The sequence below is a fragment of the Phycodurus eques genome, chromosome 19 (assembly GCF_024500275.1).
Source record: "Phycodurus eques isolate BA_2022a chromosome 19, UOR_Pequ_1.1, whole genome shotgun sequence".
Lineage (NCBI taxonomy): Eukaryota > Metazoa > Chordata > Actinopteri > Syngnathiformes > Syngnathidae > Phycodurus > Phycodurus eques.
In genome coordinates, this window is record NC_084543.1 from 300,797 (window position 1) to 317,859 (window position 17,063).

The window sequence follows — 17,063 nt, forward strand, 5'->3', positions numbered from 1 at the left end:
CGCAGAACGCCGCCGTCTTTGCGCTTCCCGTCTGAGCCGTCGTGTTTGTTGTCTACTTGAGCGTTTCACTCAGACCTTCAAGCTGGAGCGCCTCTTGCCGGACGACCCGCCCGCCCGCGACGACGCCCGTCACTGTAGCGGCCGCCAAGGGGCAAAGGTTGAAGAAAGGAACTCGCCGCACCAGTGTACAAGCCAGTAGCAAAACTCTCCCTTGATACAGTGTGTGTATGTGAATGTGGTTTATTTGTGTGTGTTTGGGTTTTTTTTGGGGGGGTTCTTGTGTGTGTGGTTTCTGTGAGTGTTTTTTGTGCGTGCGTTTAGCCGGAGCAGGCTGACCCGGCTGCGCAGGTGTCCGACGCGGGCTTCGAGGCTTCCATTGTTAACTTTGACGGCAACTTCAGTGTTCTGCTCCTGGACCTTCTGGACAAACTCAGCATATTCAGCACCAACAACTGCGAGCACAGCATGATCAGCATCATATACAGGTGGGCCTTCGCCACACCTTCCCTGTCACGTCATTATCAGACGCTCACATGTAAACATTTAACCCCTGGCAGGTTGGACTTCAACGGCTTCTACACGGAGCGTCTGGAGAAGATGGCGGTAGAGCGAAGTCACAAAGCGGCCGCGTAGGGAGGTCATCGACACAGTGTCGCGAGGAGAACATGCGACGGCCGCATCCTTCAAACGGAAACGCGACGGTTGTGCAGAATAAAAACTTGGACGACACTATCGATTCATCTTTATTCCACCTTTACAAACATCAGTTGTTAAATTAAAATGACATTTGTGTGTGTGTGGCACACACCGCTACGAGTGAGTTTGGTCCCAGCACAAAGTCATCAGTCAGTCAACGAACGTTTGGGTTCAGCTGATCGCTTCAAGCAGGCTACAAAGTGCAGTTGCGATTGTGACTTCCTGTCCAACATCCAGTCAGCTGTCGCAAATCTTCAGCGCTTTTTTTTTTTAAACCGTGAAAAGAGAAGCACATCACGTGAACGTCAAAGAAAATCTACACCTCCTCTTGGGGTCAAAGGTCATCATCAGTGTTTGTGGCATCTTTTAGTGTTTGTGGCGACGTGACTGCCGCTCTCACGCATTCCTCTTTAATTTGCTGCCCAGCGTTTCGTACTTGGTCCAACTCCAATCTTGATCCTTCGACGACAAAGCGAAAATGAATTTGAAGGAACGGACAAAACGGACGCTCGGCCTGACTTACCACCATGCTTTTGGCCTGCTCGTCGGCCGCTTCCTGCATGAGGCTGGTCAGCTGACTCAGGTACTTCTGGGTCTCCTGCAGCAGGCGGGGGGCCGCGTCACTGGGGGGCATGAAGTGGGTTTTATATAGTGGACCTAGACACTTCCTAAAAGTCAGGAGTCAGGAATGATGCATGATCGCCAGTTGGAATCTTTCATTATTCCAGACTCCTGAATTGTTCCATCAACATTTTTGATGCAGTGGTTATTCAGTGAGTTCCAAAGTGGCGAGCCAGCCAGGAGAAAGAAAAAGTGATCCGGCAATAAGTGACTGTTTCTGAATGCGTTTCATCATTCCCTTGTGCCCAATCAACTTTATTGGGATTTTTAGATTGTGGACTGACATAGTTCCTGAAATATCCTCTGAAAATCCCTTTTTAGTTATTCATCGTTCCTGAATTGCTCCCCAAGATTTCTATATAGTCGAGTCATCGGTCACACGAAATGTAGTTTTGTAACACTACTCGGGGGCTGTTAATGTTGCATAACGACAACCATGTCAGCTAGTGGAACTTCTCTATTCAACACTGAACAGTAACTCAATTATAATACCATTGCTTGTGTATCCCCTCACTCGTACTCTCGTCCTTTATAATACCAATTATAATACCATAATAACTCAAATTATAATACCACCAAGCACGTTACGTCACCTCCGTATTGTGATGTTTTGCTGCATTTATATTAACTCCTTAGACGTTTTAGAGCATTTGGACGGATCTCTCAAGACCCACACAATATTGTGTTATTTGACAATATAAGCACTGAACCTACCAAAAGAAAGAACAGACTCCTTTTTCCATTTACTAATCAGCAGTAGAACATGGGTTGGTCTCACCCAAAACGCCGCTTTTGGGAAAAGAAAGGTCAATTGACTTTGATGCTCCAATTTTAATTTTCTTTTGTGACACCTCAAAATATAAAACAACAAAATCAAGCATAAGGGCTTTTGATGGCCAAATCATTTATGAACAAACGTCAGTGGCGTTTTTACATGCCGTTTGCCAATCACTCCACCAAAGTGCGTCATCTTTTCTCACCATGAAGACACACTTTCTACGGCCTACCGCCACACGTACTCAGCTTATACCATGTGTATATGTAATCTGTGTGAGTGGGAGGTGGCTGAACTCCATTTCTATCCTTCGCAATTGACGTAACAAGCTGAGATTCGCCACCTGTTTGTCTTCTATTCAAAAGGTGCGCTGAGCTCAAATCCAAAGGGCTGCAACGTCGCCACCTACTGGCATCTGTTCGTCATCACAGCGGTTTACAAATGTGAATTTCCCAGACGAGATGCTTCAATGCCTCCCCGTTGAAAAGCGCGCTTGACGAAAAGGTTTGTCGGCGGCAGTCAAGTGCGGACGTACCTGTCGTTGGGCCCGGGCAGCGAGGTGAGAGGATGAGGAGCGCTGCCAGGCGGCGCCGAGCGGCTCCACTGCGACACCTGAGGAAGGACGGCCGCCTCGGCACTGGCCGCCAGTGAGTTGCGCGTGTAGTTCTGAGCCTGGCGGAGACACGGCAGCGTTACGCGAGACCCCCTCCTCGCCCAGCGCCCCACCCCGCCGGCGGTGACTTACACATGCGATCTTGAGAAGGTGCCAGAACTCGCGCTGCCGCTTGATCTGCATCTGCATGACGGTGTTGTCCGCCTCCTTGATGCTCTCCAATGTCTTCTCGATCCGCGGGAACAGCTCGATGATTTTCTGTTTGCTGCTCAGGATCTTACTGCGGGTGACACGGAGAGCGACATTCGCCCGCGGCAGCGTTTCCGGCGCTCGACCGCAGGCCTGGGCTGCCGCCATATCGGATGTGACCCGGCGCAACGTGCCGCTCGGAGCTGTTGTGAGCGTTCGAGTCACATCTCATGGCATTCGGACCCAACTTGATTTCGGATTGGATTTGGTCAATTTGACTGCGATGCTAACACCGCGATGTTCTGCCGCGTTATTTCTGATTCACACACACTTTTGTGGGGACCTATCCTCCATTTTCCACTGAAAAAAGTGTCCATGCCAAAGCCCCGTCTAATACAGTGGGTAGGGAAAGTATTCAGACCCCCCTTAAATGTTTCACTCTGCTAAAATCATTTAAGTTCATTTTGTTTCTTCATTCATGTACACACAGCACCCCATATTGACAGAAAAAACTGAATTGTTGAATTTTTTTGCAGATTTATTAAAAAAGAAAAACTGAAATATCACGCAGCCATAAGTATTCGGATCCTTTGAGCAGTATTGAGTAGACGTACCCTTTTGAGCTCATACAGCCATGAGTCTTTTTGGGAATGATGCAACAAGTTTTTCACACCTGGATTTGGGGATCCTCTGCCACTCCTCCTTGCAGATCCGCTCCAGTTCTGTCAGGTTGGATGTTGAACGTTGGTGGGCAGCCATTTTCAGGTCTCTCCGGAGATGCTCAATTGGGTTTAAGTCCGGGCTTTGGCTGGGCCATTCAAGAACAGTCACGGAGTTGTTCTGAAACCTTTCCTTTGTTATTTTCGCTGTGTGCTTAGAGTCACTGTCTTTTTGGAAGTTGAACCTTCGGCCCAGTCTGAGGTCCTGAGCACTCTGGAGAAGGTTTTCGTCCAGGACATCCCCGTACTTGGTCGCATTCATTCTTTCCTTTGATTGCAACCGGTCGTCCTGCCCCTACGACTGAAAAACCTCCCCACACCACGATGCTGCCACCACCCGTGCGTCACTGTTGGGACTGGATTGGATTGGATTGGACAGGTGATGAGCAGTGCCTGCTTTTCTTCACGCATACCGCTTAGAATTAAGGCCGACAATTTCCATCTTGGTCTCATCAGACCAGAGCACCATCTTGGAGCCCTTCAGGTGTTTTTCAGCAAACTCCATGCAGGCTTTCATGTGTCTTGCACTGAGGAGAGGCTTCCGTCTTATATGGACAGGTGTGTGGCTTTCCTAATCCAGTCCAAGCAGTATCATCAAGCACAGCTGGACTCCAATGGAGGTGTGGAACCATCTCAAGGATGATCAGAAGAAATGGACAGCACCCGACTTCAATATACGAGTGCCACAGCAAAGGGTCGGAATACTTCTGGCTGTGTGATATTTCAGTTTTTCTTTTTTTAATAAATCTGCAAAAATGTCAACAATTCCGTCTTTTGGGTCAAGATGGGGTGCTGGGTGTACATTGAGGGGGGGGGGGGGGAATGAACTTAAATGATTTGAGCAAATAAATGGCCGCTATATAACGAGTGAAACATTTAAGGGGGTCTGAATACTTCCCGTACCCACTGCATACAAAAACAGTAGTATGCCAAGGAACTATGTCGATGTGAGTGGAGGAGCTTCACCTGTCTAATAGAAAAGTAGTGCTTTGCTGTCATCTTGTTGCATTTGGATGCAATTAAAACGCTGATGGGGGGGGGGGGGGGGTCAACCACTTTCAGGTTTGTTCTATACGAGGCAGTATTGGTCCTGATCCCCGTCAATAGTGACGAAACACTATTGAATAAACTTCATGATCATCAACTGCGGGCCCGTGAAGCCCTGTGAGACTCTTTTGTCATTAACGATGAAACAAATCAACTCGACTTGACGAGATGTTCTTCTCGTTTTACCTGAGGTGCGTGTAGAGGTCTTTGAGGACTTTGTCCTGGTTCTGCACAGTCTGGATGATGGCCTTCACCATCTCCGAACTGTCGCTGCTCAAGTCCGCCTCTGGAACTGCCACAACAATCATTATCATCATCATCATCATCATCATCATCATCATCATCGTCAGAACATCTGACCTTTGCATTTTAGCTTCAGCTGTTTGTAGAGCTCCATGGCTCGCTCCTCCCTGAAAACACAAAAAATGTGCCAACTCGTTCAAATTAGGCCTACCAATCAAATTTCTGAAATCTTTCACAAAAATCACCCCCCCCTCCCATTTTAATCCATTTGCCTTTTGTAGAAAAGGCAAATGACAATGTTTTATCTCTCCTGACACCAAACAAGCTTTGAAAATGTTTTTCCCTGAATTCCTCCCTGCATGAAATTGATTTTTCTTTACAAATAATGCGAATGGAAGCGTAAAATGGTCAAAACATGTTCACATGTAAACATTTTTCAAAGTAAAACGTCATAAAATGAGCTGTCAAAGTGAAACAGATCGAAGAGTTACTCGGCACCCGCTACAGCTCTCACACGCTTTTCTCATGTTAAGTTGCACATGAGAGGCAACGCCACCTCGGCAAAATATTTGCGGCTTGGAAGCAGATACTTCAGGTCAAAGGTTTGGAACGTGTGGACAAATGACCACTTTCGCAGAACGCACACACACACATATATATATATATATATACACACATATATATATATATATATATATATATATATATACACACATACATACATATATATATATATATATATATATATATAAAAAAGGGTCACTTGGCTTTTGGTAACATTGATTTCCTTCCACTGGGCTTCTTTCTTGTCATCCAAAAATAACGTGAAAATGTTCCCGCCTACTTCTGAGGCTAAATCAAGTCGGTCAAGGGTCAAGACGGGGACCCGAGAAAAACTGGATTAAACGCAACGTCGTGAGCAATCAAGTCACTCACAGCTGCTCCATCTTGTCTCCTTGGCGCCGCGCGTACGGACTCCGCTGCAGCTCCACGATCTCCGAGTGCAGCGCCATGATCTCGTCGTCCAGGTGGCTCACCTCCGCCACCTGCCGGACGACAAGGGAAGCGCGCGCGCCAGCGTCATCGAGGGCATCATTGGCGACGTGACGAGTGGCTGCCATCTTTGTGGCGTTTTCGCAAAACCCAGGAACGAGCACTTCAAAGGACTCGAAAATCGTCCACAACAAATAAATTCCCCCAAAACAACCGATTGCTGAAGTCCGCCAACTCTCCTACTGCCCTTCTCGCCAATCTCCCATTTGCGCTATTTAAGTGGACTTTTTAGCTCGAGCAAGCGACGCCGTTTGAAACGTCATTTTAACACGTCGGCTTGGAGACGGCCTCCCTCGGAACTTCGTCCCGTACGAGCATATTGGTGGATATTTTGAACTGAAACGTGTCAGCCGATTGGAGAAGAGCTTCCCCAATTAGCAGACAAATCGAAAGGGTCCAGGAGATATGTTGAGAAATAATAAGTTAGTTCTACTGTTTGACTCTAATTTAAAGGCGTCTTTTTAACATATTTTCTAGAAGCAATATCACACAAAAACCTTCCCCAAAAAGGACCCCCCCCCCACACACACAACTCAATTTCTACAGAAGCCATCATCCGTTTTTCAAAGTTTTTGCTGCCTTCTACTCAGGTCGAAGTGGCCAATCCAACATTTTGGGCAAACCTTCGTCACATTGCTAATTCTAGCGATTTGGGAGTCGGGAAGGAGTGAACGATCGCAAATGCAGCAACTCCGTTTGCAATCGTGCATCATTCCCAACTCCTGAATCACACCAAAGGGACTTTCGGTGGACATTTTAGGCGACTATCTAGCAGGTCTACAACCAGATCCAGCATTTCGACAGATTCTCATTTTGGGGAACTCTCGTCACGTCGCCAATATCGTCATCATCGTCATCAATGACATCATCGGTGACCTGAGCGAAGGCTGCCGCTCTCTCCTCGTTCTCCTGCCAGGCTTTCAGCATCTTCTCCGACGCTGCGGAGGACAAGAGCGGACGTGAGAAGACGGGAGAGCACGCGAGAAGACGGGGCACCGGCGCCGGACTCACAGATGCCGTAGTGCATCTGGTCGCTGTACTTTTCCAAGTCGTACTGGATGCTGCTGCGGAAGAAGTCCAGCTTGGCTTTCAGCTGCTGCGAGAATCCGAACATGCTGTTTTTACACCGCGTCAGGTTGGTGTTGTAGCGGAGGAGACTCAGCCTGGAACGCCGCGGTGGACACGGTGTGAGAATGCCAGTCGGGTGGACGCGAAGCACACAGGAAGCGGGTCGGTGCGAGCGACTCACATGGCGGCGCGCTGACCCTGAAAGAGGCGACTGTAGTCGTCCTTCAGGCCGCAGATGTAGCTCAGCGCCTCCGCCCAAACCTTCTTCAGAACGCCCAGTGGGAGCGGGGTCCGGGCCTCCTGGACTGAAAGAAAACCCGCGCGAGACCAGTATACCCCGACTATTAAAGTACCACGATACCTCACCGGCAACAATGAAACGATACCATGTGTTTTTAAGTGCCGGTACTTCTGCGCAGTTTGGCAAAAAATGGGCCTCGCGGCGTTTATGAGTCCATCCGGTAAAATATGTCAAATCTTTTTGATTCGGAAGGAACAAAAGTGGGAGGAGCTCGCTGTGATAGACTGTAGCGTACAAACTACGAGTCGCATTAATCTGACACCCAAAAACCACGACTCAAACGGACCGAAGCAGCAAAATGTTCAAACAAATCACAGAATTGTGTTGCAAAAAACGTTTTCTAGCTTCAAGGAGAACGAAGCCCGGTTGCTGGTACATTGTGAACGAGCATCTCTTCTTCATCCGATGCTGGTTGCTTGAATCTACAAAGCATTTCCTCTAAACGAAGAAGCTTACAACCTCACACCGACTCATCTCCAGGGTCTGCCGTTTTGATGTCCGTTCACAGCTCACGTGTGCGAATGTGCGAGAATGTGACGTAGAATCCCCAATCCCTGGCCGCTTTATTTACGAACACCACCGGACAGAGTTGGAAAATGCTCAGCAACGACAGGCTACGCGTCGGACGCATCCGCCGCGACGGCCGCTGGCTGCTCACGCAACGTTCGAGTCGGTATCCTCACTTATAGCGCCACCGTTTACGTTGGACACAAACAACACCAACCCGAATCATGCTCAATCGCTAATTTCAAACAAAAACGCTAATCAATCACGCTATCGGTGATTAAAACGACACAATACGGCAACAGCTAGCTGCGAGCGCAGCAAGCGCCCGGTCAGCTCCTGAGTCAACGGACGCCTTTTCAGGAATTTGAATGGGCGAAAATTGAACGTGGCCGCTTCTCTTTGCGCCGGACAGATTTTGAACAAACCAAGCTTCCTCAAATGTGCTGAATTAGCAGTTTCATCATCACTTCCAGTCCGCGGCTGACAATTTCCCAAAACACGGAGCCCTCCTGAAGCTTATCAATTGTCCATTCGTGTTCAATTCTTATTCCATGAATGCAATATTAATCAGAGTACCGTGTTTTGACTTGTGCTGGCACATAAAATGTATTTTTGCTTTCCAAAGACGTTGACGGTACTGTCTCGGTCGGATTATGAAGGTGGATTTTGGCATGGTGACGGGGAACACGCCGTGTGACTCACCGATGGTGTTGACTTTGTCGGGCAGCTGCCTGGCGCTGAACGGTCCCGAGTACTCGGTGGCGCTCTTGTCAAACAAGTACACGATGTAAGCGTCCCAGCCTCGCTGCGTCAGAGAACAGACGCGTTCAGACGGGACGTCGGCACCGCCGCGGCGCGCACACGTACCACGCCGTCCAGGACGCACTGCGCCGCCGGCTTGCGGGGGTCCAGGGACACGCCGGTCTCCTGCAGCAGCTCCTGGCGGACCACGTGGATGCCGCTCTCCGTCTCCACTCGTTTCTGCAGGCCGTGCAGAGACTCGTCCGGCGCCAGCTGGAAGGAGTGCACCTGGGCCGTGGTCATGTTGAGGATGTGGACCGCCTGAACACAAAAGACCGCGGCCGGCTCAGGCGACCGGGACCGGACGAGACCTCCGCCCGAGGGCGACGAGACTACCCGACGGGTCACCTTCATGCTCAGAATCCGATCCATAAGATCGAAGCAGAGCGCCTTCCTGCTGTCGGGGTGGACGCCGCCGCCTCTGTGGACCGGGTCCCATTTCAGCATGAGCTGCAACAGCGCCTCCATGGGCTCCAGCAGCGTCCTGCGGGGGCACGCTCCTTGAAGTCCAATGTGACAAGATTTTCCAAAAATGTCGGCCTGGCCACGACAACCCCAATTCAAACGACGTCGGGACGTCGTGTTAAACCGAAATGCAAACACGTTCAACCTACATTTCATTGAATACACGACAAAGACGAGATAGTTCATGTTCAAACTGACCAACTCGATTGTTTTGAGCAAATAATCACGAACTTGGAATTTGATGGCTGCAACACGTTCCAAAAAAGCTGGGACAGGCAGGTGGCAATAAAGTTGAGGAACGCTCATCAGACACCTGCTTGGAACGGGCTCATTGGGAGCAGGCGGGTGCCGTGATCGCTTCCCTGAAGCGCTCAGTCGTTCACAAGCAAAGACGGGGCGAGGTTCGCCTCTTTGTGAACAAGTGCGGGAGAAAATAGTCCAACAGTTCAAGGACAACGTTCCTCAACGGACCATTGCAAGGAATTTACATGACGCTCTCCCAGCTTTTTTGGAACCTGTTTCGGCCATCAAATTAGAAGTTCAGGATTATTTGCTAAAGACAATCAAGTTGATCAGTTTGAACATGAAATATCTTCTTTGTCTTTGTAGTGTATTCAATGAAATATAGGTTGAACATGATTTCCAAATCGTGTTTATTATGTTCATTGGAATTGGGGTTGTAGACACTTCCCTAAAATGCCCACTAGAAATCCCGTAGTTGCGATTGGGGAGTAAGGAACGATGAACGAATTCATTCCGAACTCCCGACTCACCAATCACTACAATTAGCAACATGACAAGAATTGGCAAACATGGAAGTTCTCGAAATGGCCACTTGAAGCCGTTTACAATAATCCCTTTATCGCGGGGGTTACTTTACAGACCATCCCCACAATAAACGAAATCGCAAAATAGTATTTATGCTACTGTCCATCCATTTTCTGTCGCGCTTCTCCTCACGAGGGTCGCGGGCGCCCCGGAGCCTATCCCAGCTGTCATCGGGCAGGAGGCGGGGTACGCCCCGAACCGGCTGCCAGCCAATCGCAGGGCACATACAAACAAACAACCGTTCGCACTCACAGTCACGCCTACGGGCAATTTAGAGTCTCCAATCAATGCATGTTTTTGGGATGTGGGAGGAAACCGGAGTGCCCGGAGAAAAGCCACGCAGGCACGGGGAAAACATGCAAACTCCACACAGGCGGGGCCGGGGATTGAACCCGGGTCCTCTGAACTGCGAGGCAGACGCTCTAACCGGTCGTCCACCGTGCCGCCATTTATGCTATTATTTATATATATTTTAAAATGTCGTGTATAAACTTCATCATCAACAAACAATATAGGCATGTGAGGTGCAAGTGGCATTTTTGTCCACTCAGAGGCGCCGTGAGTCTGTTGAGAAACGTGGTCGTAAACGTATAACGACGAACTGTTAGCTGGCTACTTCCCGGCTACAGTGTTAGCCACTGCGGCATTCAGTGACGGCGTCCGTTGAGGCTACCGGCAGCTGCCTTTGATCTCTGAATTTTGGTCACGTTTAATCAAAAGGCATTGAAAGCGCTCCCTGGCTGTTTCCTTCCTCCCTCCTTTCCTCTATCCAAACCACCTGTTATGGATGACAATTTGTTCTATCCAGCGGTGGTAGGCTATATTCAATTAGCTGATGTTTACTTTAGTGTAGACGTGTAGTTGAGTAACAGTACTGTACTGTACTGTACAATAAAATAAAAAAAAATCCACGTTGACCTGAACCCGTAATAAGTGCACCACGATATAGTGAGGGACGACTGTACAATGCAGCAAGAATTTTGAAAGTCAGACGACGGGATCCGGAGAAAGTTTTTTGTGTCGGGGGGAAAAAAGGGCCCATTTTTGTGTGATTTTGCATGTACAAAATCTGATCCAAAAACGCCTTCAAATTAGAGGAAAACAGCAGAACTCGATTATTTCTCAACATCTCCTGGACCCTTTCGTTTCGTTTCGCGACTCGGGGAAGCCCTTCTCGGCTCGTACGGGCCGAAATTCCAAGAGGTCGACGCGTCCCCGCACCAAAAAAATGACCTTGACGTTACAAACGCTGTCAATTGCCCTCAAACCTGTTAAATAGTGCAAATGGAGCATTATTGGCCAGAGGAGCAGTAGAATAGGTCAGGTACTTCCATCGTGAATTGTTTTTTTACAAACGCATTTGTTATGGAGGATGTTAGCGGCCTTTTAAGTGCCCATTCCAAGATGGCGGCCACTTGTCAGGCACCTTCTTTTACACACACACGCACACGCACACGCACACACTACTAGAGGTACAACAATTCATCATTTAGAGACCTGGTTGAATTTAAAATTGTCCAAATCCTGATTTCAGTCTCTCTCTCAACAGTAAATATTCTCGGATTTCTGCAGTCCTCCATGAAAGCGGATGCATTATCTTTGTGTTTTTTTTTCAAAATAAGACATTTGCAAACTTGTTGTGGGAAACAATGATCAACATTTTTGCGGTTCATCATCATCAATTTATGTTTGCGCATTTCTGCGCTGCCAATTTGAAACAATGTCCTGTTCATGAATGAAGGGATGTGAATGAAAATGTTTTTGGGGGAAAAAATAATTGACAGAAATAATCGTCAGTCGAAGCCCGAATCGTACAGCTGACCTGCTCAGATTGTTGGGGTACGGAAGATGCGTGGAGAAGCGCACTTCTCCGTTGGCCTCCTCCACCGCCATGATGTCTTTTGGACCTTTGTTGCGCACCTTGCTGGCCCTGTTGCACAACACAACGCAACACAATCAGATTGTTCGTTCGACGGAGGACGCGGCGGACGTTCCCGACGTACCACTGCACAGGCTGCAGGTTGTGCAGGAAGGGCCTGAAGCCGCAGCTGCACTCGAAGATCATGGTCCCGAAGCTCCAGTAGTCCACGCTCACGGTGTACGCTTTGTTCTCAAACAGCTCGGGCGCCTGCGCACACACCAGAGGTAAGCACCCGGTGGCCAATGTGTTGCTGAGGAAGAGGAGGAGGAGGAGGAACGCCTTCTCACCAGGTACTGCAGCGTGCCCACGAAGGACGTACACAGGCTGCCCTGGTCCAGGTCTTTGGCGTAGCCCAGGTCGATGATCTTGTGCACCAGCTGAAACGGGAAGCGATGTCATGGTTTAGCTCAGGGTCCGCAAAATAATTTGCAATTAATTATGATGTGGTAGTGCCATTTTAAAGGGGCACACCTTCATATATGTGGACTTGGCGCACCAATCAATTTCCCTCCTCTTACTAACCAATCACTCTTCTCTACCTTAGTTTTGGGCCAATGAAAAGCTCTGATATCTGATATGACAACTCATCCCATAAATCTGCCATCCTTGCATGCCTGCAGAATGGGTGGATGAACATTTCATTTCATTAAAATGTCATTCAGTACAAGTTACTTTCTATGAAACAGATTGTGAATATTTAGGTTAAAGGGTTGAGAAAGAAAGAAAGAAAGAAAGAAAGAAAGAAAGAAAGAAAGAAAGAAAGAAAGAAAGAAAGAAAGAAAGAAAGAAAGAAAGAAAGAAAGAAAGAAAGGACTTCTTACGGCATTTACGGTAAGGCTAAACGTGAAAGCTATATTTAATTGGCAGATTAAGAGGGTGTCCTTGGAACCCTTTCCCCGGATGGGAAAAGTCGGAGAAGCCCCGATTTAGGTCACAGTCGAGCACGTCACCTTCCCGTTGACTTCCTGCAGCACGATGTTCTCTGGCTTCAAGTCGCGGTGAATGATCTTGTTCTCGTGCAGGTACTGGATACCAGAACCTGCCAAACGTGCGTGAGTAACAAGCGAGAACGGTCAACGTACGCCACGCGGAATACGATGCACATATGTAACATGAGAAACGAAACCCGACGTACAACACACAGCATATAAAAAGTGGCGCGAAACAATACAAATATGTACCGCGTCGCACCTAAGTAACACCATGTCCCACGAAACACATTGCACGGACGTCACGTGTCACACATACGGCGCGCGACATAGGAAACATGCAGCACACGACACGCTGCGCATAACACGACCCGCGGAGGCATCGCAACGCAGGTCACGTGCCGAACGCCGCACGTGACACGACGTGCGGACGTATCGCCACGCGACACGTGGATGTAATTCCATGTTGCCTGCAACACAGTGCATGTATGTAACATATCACGTACGTAACACTACGGCGCATGTAACAAGTACATAGCGCGTCGCACGTACGTAACACCACGACGCATACAACTCGATGCACACGACACGCCAAACACGGATGTAACACAACACACGTAACACATTGCACGTACGTAGCACCATGTCGTACGTACACAACACGTCGCGTGCAACGCGCCACACGTAACAACCCGCGCGCAACAATGCACGTAACACGGCGCGTGTAAAATAATGCACGTACCCACATCGTTGAGCAAGGCCAGAACGTCGCTCTCCTTCAGGCCGCAGCAGTTCTCCGGCCTACTGAGAACCTGAACAAACACACCCCGCGGGCAAGGCGGTTACACGGAGGACCGGCGGTTGCAAAGGTGCGCCCGGAAGCGGCGCTTGTCGGCGCACCTTCCTGAGGTCGCCGTGCGAGCAGAACTCCATGGCGAGCAGCGGCAGGTCGTTCAAGGCGATCGAGCTGATTTCTCGCGGGACGTCCCGCGCCGTCACCACGTTGATGTGGTTCAACCTGAGCGGGCGCGAGGACCCAAATGCAGCGCTGTGACATTCTTACATTTTACGCGTTCGGTCTACTTGATTTGTCAGGACATGTTTGTTTTCTATTTCATTTCCATAGTTGAAAAGGCTTCCCCACTGACGTGAACTGCTTGCACTAACAACACGGCCACAAACAGCGAGGAGCTCGTTCACAAAAGCGAAGTCAGTGACTAGATTTGGACTTTTCCGATGCCTCTAGTGAGTCGCAACTATTTTTCAAAAAGTCCACTTGAAAAATGTTCATGTAGTAAGGATCCCGTTTACATACATGGTTTGACAAGAGGTTGCTTTTTTTTCCAGGAAAAAAAGAAAGGAAAACCGTATTTTCACATTATCTCGACAGGAAAAAAACAAAAACATGAACATTTCTCATTTCTGTGGAAGTTATTGCAAATCCCGAAAGGTAATAATGTTCATGTTAAAGTGAATAATGTTCGATTTTTCTTATCACCCAACCTCGGTCAAAGATGAAGAGTCAAACTAACTTCTTCATGATCTGGATCTCTCGGCTCCAGCGGTCCTTGTTCCTGGGCGTCAGCTCCAGTCGGCACATCTTCACCGCCAGCTTCTCACCGCTCACCTACGCCACCGCGACCCCAACGGCAACGCGTCAATGGCACATTTCATCGTGACGGCACACCAACTCCTCAAGCGCACGGCCACCTACTGCTCCACGACTGAAAAAAACCCTCAGACTAGATGTCACTGGACCAAGGCGGAAGGAAGGAAGGAAGGAAGGAAGGAAGGGAGGGATGGAGGGAGGGAGGGAATTTCGGGAAGGAAGGAAGGTGGATCTATTTTCTCTTAACGTCAGCGTTCCCAGCTCCTTGATGCGTCGACCGCGACCCACAAGTTGTTCTCAAGCGGCCATTTTAGAAATCCTCTCAATTGTCTTAAATGTGCCTCGAGGGACATCGAGGAGATTCCACGCGCAAGCCAAAATCGAAGAACCGCTGATGTTTTTTAGCTCCTCGACGGGGACGTCTTCAAACGGGCGTGACCCGGCCGGATTGTAAACGAAGCGGGACTCCAATTTTAACAGTCAATCTTTTGTTTTAGGCATTCCTTGATTGTTTTAGGTTGAATACAAATATTCTACCAAGACTACACTGGCTAATGTTTGCTATGCAATAAAAGTGAGTTATTCGGTTGTGATTTTGTCAAATGAATTGGGCCACATGAAGAAAATCCCAAAGTTTTGATGATTCCACTCTTCATTCCACGTTATAAGTAAGCGCCACGCCAAATATGCGAGCCGGCGAGGGAGCCAAGGAGGGAGGGGCGCGGGGGGCGGCCGGCGCCCTCTCAGACGAACACTTTCGATCATATTTGACTTGAATTGCACCCCGCGTACAGAAACAGAAAGCAGAAATGTATCCATAGTAATAATTCAGCCACGGAAACATCGGCGTCAGTCGCCGTCTCCGCGAACGATCGTCTCTTTTCCGCCAACATTTGTCCCTCCTCGCTCCTCTGGCAATTCCCTCGACGGGCTCTCGCCGACGAGCGAGGGAGTTGCAAATGGAGAAATGAGACTGGCATTGTTCAGGACTCACAAACACTAATTGTGCTTTTGTTGATCTGTATTTCATGTTTGCTTGTTTACATTACGCTTTGGACATTGAATTGACACGACAGCAAGGTCACGATTCCATACGTCTGACCCACGGTTCGATACACGAGTCGATTTTTTTTTCCTGGAGGGGAGAGATGATGACAGCAAAAGCTGGACTATTTATTTCGGACAATTATTATTTCATTATAGGTGACAGGGGGACAAAATTAAATAAGTCTCCCAGTCTGTGCTGCAAACCAGAAATGATCGAACCGAATATGTGAAAACAAAGAAACTTTGTGGGAGGAGCGAGGACGTCGCAAAATGTAAATCGACAGCTGGCATTCGGCAAGGCTTGCAGTTTTCAGGTCAGCAGAAGAAGGTTCACAAACATTCCGAACCGCCGCCGCCGCCGACTCCTCGAGTGCGTCCGTGCGTGCACTCACCTGATGCTGGTAGAGATAAACGTGGGCAAAGCCCCCCATGCCCAGCCGCTCCTTCAGCTCCCAGTCGCCGCAGTTGTGGCTGTGTCGGAACGGAGGCTTCTCCATCGTGGTGCTACCGCCGCAACCTGCGCCAAACAGTAGACGGCGACATTCCGTTGGAAACGGCTCAACTAACATTTCGTGACAAAATCACTCTCTATTTCGCGTCGCGCACGCCGCGGGCACCGAAGCCAATCCCCCGCACGAAACCAGCTGCCCTTCGTGTTGCCTGCTAGCTGTTAGCCAATGCTAACGTCGACGTCCGAGGGCGCCGCCGGGCCCACCGACGCTGTCCGCTCGCGGGATCAATGTTGCCAAAAACACACTCACGTCTTCGTCGTCTCGTCCTACATGAGCCGCGTGAACAAGGCCGACACGTTTGGTCTTTTTCTTTTTGTTTTGTTGTCGTTTCGTTTTCTTTTGTGCCCGACAAACTCCGACAGCGACTGTATGCAGGACTTTCCTGCGTGACGTCATCGGCTAGTCAGACTGAAAGCGACGGGCGGAAAAAAAGAGGAGCGTTCAACGACACAAAAAAGAAGCGTTCAACGACACGCGCCAAAAAATAAAAAGGAGCGTTCAACGACACAAAAGAGGAGCGTTCAATGACACAAAAAAGAAGCGTTCAACGACACGCGCCAAAAAATAAAAAGGAGCGTTCAACGACACAAAAGAGGAGCGTTCAATGACACAAAAAAGAAGCGTTCAACGACACGCGCCAAAAAATAAAAAGGAGCGTTCAACGACACAAAAGAGGAGCGTTCAATGACACAAAAAAGAAGCGTTCAACGACACGCGCCAAAAAATAAAAAGGAGCGTTCAACGACACAAAAGAGGAGCGTTCAATGACACAAAAAAGAAGCGTTCAACGACACGCGCCAAAAAATAAAAAGGAGCGTTCAACGACACAAAAGAGGAGCGTTCAATGACACAAAAAAGAAGCGTTCAACGACACGCGCCAAAAAATAAAAAGGAGCGTTCAACGACACAAAAGAGGAGCGTTCAACGACACAAAAAAGAAGCGTTCAACGACACGCGCCAAAAAATAAAAAGGAGCGTTCAACGACACAAAAGAGGAGCGTTCAACGACACAAAAAAGAAGCGTTCAACGACACGCGCCAAAAAATAAAAAGGAACGTTCAACGACACAAAAGAGGAGCGTTCAATGACACAAATAAGAAGCGTTCAACGACACGCGCT

The 17,063-nt window shown here is 48.7% G+C and overlaps 2 protein-coding genes across 5 annotated transcripts in view; one reads left to right on the forward strand and one right to left on the reverse strand.

Moving 5' to 3' along the window:
• tubgcp2 (tubulin gamma complex component 2) overlaps positions 1–729 on the forward strand; it is a 15,573-nt gene extending 14,844 nt beyond the window's left edge. For 3 of the 4 annotated variants that reach the window (XM_061705739.1, XM_061705741.1, XM_061705740.1), the window contains 3 exons: positions 62–157; positions 322–485; positions 558–729. In XM_061705739.1, the coding sequence (XP_061561723.1) occupies positions 62–157; positions 322–485; positions 558–633 (336 nt within the window). In that variant the 3' untranslated portion in view covers positions 634–729. Of the gene's footprint in view, positions 1–61; positions 186–321; positions 486–557 lie in introns of those variants that run through there. The other variant, XM_061705742.1, reaches the window with a different exon arrangement.
• Positions 711–16,955, reverse strand: LOC133417719 (inhibitor of nuclear factor kappa-B kinase subunit alpha-like). The gene is made up of 22 exons (XM_061705747.1): positions 16,194–16,955; positions 15,825–15,949; positions 14,309–14,403; positions 13,677–13,794; positions 13,519–13,588; positions 12,798–12,886; positions 12,135–12,224; positions 11,930–12,054; positions 11,749–11,856; positions 8,982–9,117; positions 8,700–8,894; positions 8,535–8,637; positions 7,206–7,329; positions 6,968–7,119; positions 6,833–6,894; positions 5,840–5,949; positions 5,021–5,070; positions 4,847–4,952; positions 2,838–2,985; positions 2,628–2,764; positions 1,220–1,319; positions 711–1,155 (listed from the first exon to the last, which is right to left on the reverse strand). Exons 2-22 carry the CDS (start codon positions 15,927–15,929, stop codon positions 1,093–1,095), a joined length of 2,286 nt encoding a protein of 761 aa, XP_061561731.1. The 5' UTR covers positions 15,930–15,949; positions 16,194–16,955; the 3' UTR covers positions 711–1,092.
• Between the last annotated feature and the right edge of the window lie 108 nt (positions 16,956–17,063).